Source organism: Anneissia japonica, unplaced genomic scaffold (genome assembly GCF_011630105.1).
Source record: "Anneissia japonica isolate Jap-2015-1 unplaced genomic scaffold, ASM1163010v1 scaffold288169_len85590_cov117, whole genome shotgun sequence".
Classification (NCBI taxonomy): domain Eukaryota; kingdom Metazoa; phylum Echinodermata; class Crinoidea; order Comatulida; family Comatulidae; genus Anneissia; species Anneissia japonica.
In genome coordinates this window covers 69,696-77,444 of record NW_022720604.1, presented here as the reverse complement: position 1 = coordinate 77,444, position 7,749 = coordinate 69,696, and the positions used below count along the sequence as shown (strand labels likewise).

Below are 7,749 nucleotides of genomic sequence, written 5' to 3'. Positions count from 1 at the left end.
CCTTTTCATTGGTAGGTAGGGAGCATGGGAGGAGCACAGACCTGATTGTTTAATTAATTGATTGAAACATAATTAAGTGAAATGTAATGTACATTTCAACAATGGCTTCTGCCTCGAAAAGACCAAGACTGTGTATTTCCATTCACTCAAAATTTTAAAAAAATCATACTGATTCACAAATAGAATCTTGCCTCGTGTATTCTATATGAGAATCATTCTATCTCCATATATTCTGATTTTGAGTCTACCCCAAGCTCAGATCGATGATCAGCAGACGTGACCCCGATTACGCATTGTGCGCCCGTATGGTGCGCGCCCATGGCTGGGAGCCAAGATATGCGCGCTTTTTTTTTCTCGAAGGGAGAACGAGCTGCCTGGTGCATTCGAAGATTGTTCGTCCTGCTGTTCATTGGTAAGTGCACTACAGAAAACAAATATTTTAGTTCTACTTTAATAATTAGGCCTAATATTCATCCTGTGATCTAAGTTTAGCGTCCATAAGACCTTGCCTATAAAATATAGGCCTAGCTATAGGGTGAGAGAGGCTGCTAGTACTACTAGGGCCTAGGCCCCCTAGGTCTAAGTACTGCTGTGTAGCAGGCTATGAATGATGATGAATGACGGAGCCAGCGGAGAGCCCAGACAGAAGGGAATGTGCAGTGTGCACAATAATCCCTCCATGGTGCACGCTAATACTAGCGTGTAGGGATGTCACCAGCTTTTTGGGGTGCCGGTCGGCGATCATCCCGCGTTTTCCCGGGGTGGGGGAGGGGATGATCGCTATGTCGACGCCGAATTATGCAAATCTCAGTGCGTTGATTGGTCGACTTGGCTTTACCCAAACCTTTAAATCTAACTCTAGGCATACCCCAATCTTAATGAACTACAGCGTTATGTAAGATAGGCGTAGATGAAAATGGCATGGTTGCCAACTTTTCCAAAATATAATCTGAGATATCGCGATGGTGGGGTGGAGTGGTGTAAGGTGGAGAGGGGGGGGGGTGGAAATAATCTCGGACAACAAAGTCAAATCAAATGTTTGTGAACTTAAAAAAATAAACCAAAAGATTTTCTTCTGACCAAGTAAACTATGATAAATCTTTTTACCAGACGGTTGGTGTAAAATTATAAGATTTTTAGGAGTATAAAGCATAACCGACAGCAGATGAATGGCAAATGATTTATTTATTGCATAAATTACCGTATATGCTATTCTCAAACTAATATTATAATTAGTGTAAAAATCTTGATTTGTGAGTAACCTTAAAGTCCATGGGTTTTTGTCCATCTGTAATAAAATTGGCAAATGTTAAGTTATCCGTGAGTCTCCTGTCCATCATGACATGTACATCTCCTTTAGATTTTTTTGCACAGTGAGTGACTTTAGTTTACACTGTGTAAACTGATCAGTGTTATGCAAAACTGTTTACCTCATCACACCTCCCCTCTGATCTGCACCTATCATTAAGCGCACAAGTCCTATGGAGTATCTGACCATTCAATACACCACTGGTCAGGTGTGAAGTCGAATTAGTGTTTAACATGTTAATGAAGATTTATGACCCATAAAACAACTGAGCATCCTTAAATGAGGCATAATAGTATTAAACAACCTTTTGCTGTGTTAAGTGTAATAAATCTTTTTATCACTTACTGTCATGGATTGATTCTTTACACAGTGTAACTAACAAGGTCACTCACTGTGTAAAGTGGGCTTAAGGGAGATGTACAGGTCATGATGGACAGGAGACTGAGGATAATTTTTCATTTGCTAATTTTATTATGGATAAGATGCACAAAAACCCAAGGATTTTAAGGTTACTCACAAAGCAAGATTTTTACACAATTTTAATATTAGTTTGTGAATAGCATATACGGTAATTTATGCAATAAATAAATCATTTGCCATTCATCTGCTGTCGGTATGCTCTTTATAATCCTAAAAATCTTTTAATTTTACACAAACCGTCTATCTAGTAAAAAGGCATATATTTGGGATGGATAATAGATCATAATGCCTATGTTACAGGTTTAGATCATTTGGCCAATTGAAGAAATATGTAACTACCCAGATGAAATATGTTGCCCCAGAAGAAATTTTACTTGGATATAATCAATCAGGAAAACCAGATACCATGCAATATATTCCAATCTTGGAGTCATTAAAACTGCTTCTTGAGCATGAAGATGTTCTCTCTGAATTACTCTCGCATAAACAATCTCAAGATGGCATAATACGGGATTATTGTGATGGATATGTATACAGAAGGAATCCATTATTTATAAGGTATCCAACAGCCCTGCAAATTAAATATTATTATGATGATTTTACGTTGAATAACCAGTTCCGAGACAGGGGACGGAAATATAAAATTTCAGGTCACTATTTTGTTCTTGGTAATTTAGATGCGAAGTACAGATCAAAACTTGATATGATGCAATTGGTGATGCTTTGTCGATCTTCTCATGTAAAAAAGTATGGAGCTGAACAGATTCTTCAACCACTGATAAGAGATATTCATATTCTAGAGACAGAAGGAATAACTGTCCAACTTGATGGAAATGAGTATCATTTCTATGGCACAATTTCATTTGTGGCTTCAGACAATTTAGGTGCTCATTTCATGGCAGGCATGTTTGAAAATTTTTCAACCGTACTAAGGCAGTGCAGATTTTGCAATTCCACAAAACACAATATGCATAATAATTATGATGAAGGTACATTTCAGTCAAGAGCTAACAAGGAAATCTGGAATACACAGGCTGAAGCTGGCACTGATAATATGGATTTTGCTCGTGTTTATGGAATAAAAAGGCACTCTCCTCTTAACCAATTGAGCTATTATCATGTGTCTCAAGGGTTACCATCTGATGCATCTCATGACCTTTTTGAGGGCGTAATTCCTATTATTCTACAGACTTTGTTTGGACGCTTTGTGGACCAAGGACATTTTACCTATGCAGAATTGAGCATAGGTGTTGCCAGGTTTAAATATGTTGAGGTTGATAAAAAAAATGCTATCCCTATTCTCGGCTCCACCGCAGGCACCATGAAAATTAAATTCACACAAGCTCAAACTTGGTGCTTTCTACGATTGCTTCCTTTGATGATAGGGTCATTGATACCATTTGGAAATGGAGATTGGGATTTCTTGCTATCTGACATTTTTGACCTCAGCCACAATTATTGTTCCTATTTTGTTCTTAATTTTTAAGTGATTTCAGCCTCAGTGTTCTTATAAAATGTGTTCTTATAAAAAAAAAAAAGTGTATGAGTTGAGATGTTTATACCACCATTCATGATACCACAATAGTACAACCAATACCTCAGGCTACAGCCATGCATTGATTGTGTGATTGTGGGCTGCATGTGGTATAATCTGGCTTATGTAGGCTAATGTTGATGTTTCCTTGATTGCTATCCATTGCTTACAAGCTAATCCATCTCTGACCTTCAAGGGCATTTTGCCTTTACAACTCTAACCTACTTTGATTGTAATCACTGTTTTTATTGGTTTGCATTTTCATAATGTGTTCATTTTCCATGGTCAAAATCCTGTTGTCATTTAGTTAAGCATTTTATATCTTTTTATGAATCTGATTAATTTTTCTGATTTTTTTTTTTTTACTACTGTACTTAATAATAGAAAGGATAGGGAACAAATCTTGTACAGCTTTCAACCATTCCCTGTCCCAGTATACCATGTTGTTTTTCTGTATAAAGGCCCCATAAAAAAAAAATTATTAGTTTATCACCCCCTCCCTCATCACTTTTGGGAAAATCCGGATTTTCTTCTTTTTTTTTTTTTTTCCCCAACATATATTTTTATCTAAACCTGGGACATGCTGATATAAAGGTAGTATTTTGTTCATCAATAGCGTTCACTACATTTTCTTTTCCACCCCCGTTTTGAAACCGTGCAATGATTTGCTCGTTGTTCAATTGTACCGAACTAATAATATCTCATCAATAACAGAAAAACAGTAATTCATGCTACTCTAAAAATACATGTCAAAAATTAATAGTTTGGTTAAGTTGTTCTAAAAAACAAACAACACTACAAATGTGTTGCTTATGTTATAGGTAACAGGCGTACTACAGTATTAGTTTATAATTTTGTAACAAAAAACGTAATACTTCTAATAATTTTACCATTACTTACGTTACAGTTTTCCAGCTAATTATTTTAACATTTTTTGTTTTAGTGATCACTAAATCCTTGTAAAATGATCCATTAAACCAATTTTTCAGGAGGTATCTACTATTGGTATATATGTCATTATGGAGAGAAGACAATGCAATTATTGTAATTATGCAACAAGGCAACACAATCGATTACTGTATCATTATGAATATGTTCACTCACAGGAAGTCAACTTCAGAATTATATGTGGAGTCCATAATTGTTCAAAATTGTATAAGTCAGTAAGGGCATTACGAAGACATATAAATAAAGTCCACAAGCATGAAAACATTGATGATGTTGTTAGAGATGTGGTAGATGGCCAGGTTAGTTTTGACTATATGGAAACAGCAGATGAATTTGATATTGATAACAATATTGAAAACAATGGTAATGATATTGCAAATGTACAAGACCCCAACAGACAAAGTATTTTAACATTTGACCACAATAAAAGGCTTGCCCAGTTTTTGTTGACATTGAGAGAAGAATACAGAGCTACACAGTCTACATGTCAATATGTTATTAATGAGATTTCAAGTTTGGTACAATTGAACAACGAGCAAATCATTGCACGATTTCTTAAAGTGCATGAACTAAAGGACTATAAGCCACTTGGCATTTACCAGATTTGTGACAAAAATATGATTCCATTGAAGTACTACATTAACCCTGCTACTTGTATAGCCTAATATGTGATAAACTGACAGAATGACTCGGTACACTTTTCACAATTAAAATTTCGACAAGATTTGACTGTGGTGTAAACTGCTTAATAATCAGCGAGCGTCTTGTGATCAAAAACTTTTCTTCGAACATTAAAAACCTTAGACAGACTTGGACACAAACTAGGCCTAACCGGTTGTCAACGCGAAACATACGTAAGCCTACTGTTATAGGCCTAGGCTAGATGTCTATTATGGTTATAGGAGAATAGGCCTACGCCATGAAATATTTTTTTATGCCTATTGTGCAAAAAAAAAAATGATGGTAAAATGGTGTCAACGCAACGGGGACTTACACGAACAGTGACCTCCTCGCGGCCGACTAGGTCTATGAGGTTGACTGAATGCGGCTTTCCCATCTTCCTTTGGGAGCGAAATACAGAGGCTTTTACAACAATTTCCCATGAAATGGATTAACACTATGAATATGATTCATTTGCGTACCGCCTACCCTGAATTCCCCTTCTTAAAGAAGGTTGATAGCAAAGAAAATACTCCCCGAAACTGCTCATTAAGTTAACAACCATTGATTGTAATATGTCTAAGGTTTTCGTAATGTTGAAGTCGTTTGCGATTTTGTGGGTGGGGCTTAGCATAGTTGTCGACATGTCAATTTATTAAACTGATGTCTTTTTTTACGAAAGAAAATGTACCTGTATTTGGTGAAGTATTTGGAAATACAGAGAAAAATAAATGTGGAAAAGAAAGATGATCTTATTGGAAATATCAAAGAAGCTTTTAACATCCACAATTCAGATGTGTTAGTCCAGTACTTTGATTCTGACTGGGACAATGAACTGATCACTGTAGACAATCTTAATGATCTCCCAGACAAGGCGAGACTGGTTGTTATTCCAGTAAATTTACCAGTCCCACTAAACGGCGAGAAGAACATGGTGATTGATCTGAGCCAACTTCCCCCAATTGGGTGAGTAATTTACATTATTTTTATAATATATTGTATAGGTAGTAATAAGCTTCTGTATGTTTGAAAATTTACTGATGTTGTTTGAGACTGCATTTATAATATAATGATCTTCAATAAGTTTGATGAATAATGTGTATACAGCCTATGTGAAAATAATTCACAGGGATGAGAGTGTGTTATCCTACAAACTACAGTTTCATTACTATTGATAAAATACTATTAAATGGAACACGAGCAATCACCACTTTTTAATAAAAGCCTATAATGAAAATATTTTATTATTTTACAGACAAATTAAGTCCATCATGGAGGAACATGCAAATGTAATACCTGTTGATACAGGCACATCCGGCCCATCTATGATTAAGAAGTAAGTTAAATCGATGAATTGAATGACTTGGATGACTTAATAGCCTAAACAAATTTAGCAGTATCCCTCTAAGTATGAGATAAACTACCAGGTCTTTCAGATTGAAAATTCATTTCCTAATAAAGAATTAGTATAGCTCCGCATAGTACACTATAGGAAAATGATTGTACGAAGGTTAGATTTAAAGTCAGGCTACAGCTAGGCCTACAGTAGTAGGAGGAGGCCTCGGTGGCCATGCGTGGCCCTCGGCTTGCATCTAATTTCGTTCCTTGAGTTTTAAAATAGGTCTATTCCTATTACATGTTCAGCTTCTTTAGTTTATGAGGGTTCATTGATTCAAGGCATTTCGTAATTTTTCTTACTGAATGTTAAGTAACTTTCTTCGGGTTTTAATTACCCTTGTTTTAAAAATTTTTATTGCGGTGCGGGATTAGTGGTGACGAAAAATGAGGTCTGTTTTTTTTTTTTTTTTGCACACCAACCTAAAAAAAAATCAAGCCAGCATCCACTATAGAAAAATTATTGGACGGTTGGGAATAGCAAATAATATTGTGAGTTGCAGACATCACGATTGACTTATAATATCCCATTAGAATACACTATCTGTTTTATTAGCCTTTGGCCATATGTGAAGAAAACAATCTTTTTTTTAGGACTGGTATTATCCCATGGAACTACCAGTGGCCCTCAGCAGGTATTACACCACGTGTCAAATCAAAGCTGACAGCAATGGAAACGCTGAATGAAGCAGATAGGTCATCGCTTATAGCCACATGCTTTGATGATTTGGATGCCAACTACAACAAGATGTAAGCATCACACACAAACACAATGTGTCATTTTATGAGTGATTAGTGTAACATCTTTTATAACATTAATAAACAAGTAATTCATATTCATAAATGATGGTTAAACCAGCTGCTTCCAAATTTGATAAATGATGCCTAAATTATTAAATATACTTGTTTGACTTCTTACAAACTTACAATTCACTTCTTTTATGTAGTTTTGTAGCCATTATTCAAAATGATGCCCTTTGAAAATCTATGTTTGTTCTCAGCTATACATCACTTATTTTGAAATCAGAAGCATTCTATCCATTGCATATTATGTTTATATCTCCTTCCAGTTACTGTACTGAACAGGAATACTTTTTGTTAGCTGAGTCTCTCCTAAGTGCCCATCCGTACCTCAAAAACATGGAGAAACCATCAGAAAACGATGTGGTCTTTTGCCCTAAGGTGAGTGGTAATGATTCCAGGAAGGTGGCTATTATGTGGATGATCATTTCATGTTGAATAAGTTTAATGTGATAAACTCCTATATCATTTTTCTTTGTGGAAAAGTACTTATTTACACCAATTAAATGTAAAGAATTGAATGATACTGTAATTTCATTTTATCATGCCAAGGATTTAATCCTTCGTTAAAGATGCTGTGGAAACGCCGCATTCAAAACTATTTCAAAAATCACCGAGCAAGAAAGATACGTGGTCGTGCTGAAGTGCAGAAGATGATTCAAAAAAGACCAAAGCTAGTGCC

At 35.7% G+C, this 7,749-nt stretch overlaps 2 protein-coding genes across 2 annotated transcripts in view; both read left to right on the top strand.

Moving 5' to 3' along the window:
- The first annotated feature begins 254 nt into the window (after positions 1-254).
- Positions 255-7,749, top strand: part of LOC117111386 — a 12,598-nt gene continuing 5,103 nt past the window's right edge. Inside the window, exons 1-6 of the mRNA XM_033254298.1 lie at positions 255-412; positions 5,554-5,837; positions 6,127-6,207; positions 6,861-7,016; positions 7,337-7,448; positions 7,640-7,744. Coding sequence (XP_033110189.1) covers positions 5,557-5,837; positions 6,127-6,207; positions 6,861-7,016; positions 7,337-7,448; positions 7,640-7,744 — 735 coding nt within the window. The 5' untranslated portion in view covers positions 255-412; positions 5,554-5,556. The remainder of the gene's footprint in view (positions 413-5,553; positions 5,838-6,126; positions 6,208-6,860; positions 7,017-7,336; positions 7,449-7,639; positions 7,745-7,749) is intronic.
- On the top strand, positions 2,073-3,215 carry LOC117111388. Its single transcript, XM_033254299.1, has one exon. The coding sequence runs from the start codon at positions 2,073-2,075 to the stop codon at positions 3,213-3,215; it is 1,143 nt and encodes a 380-aa protein (XP_033110190.1).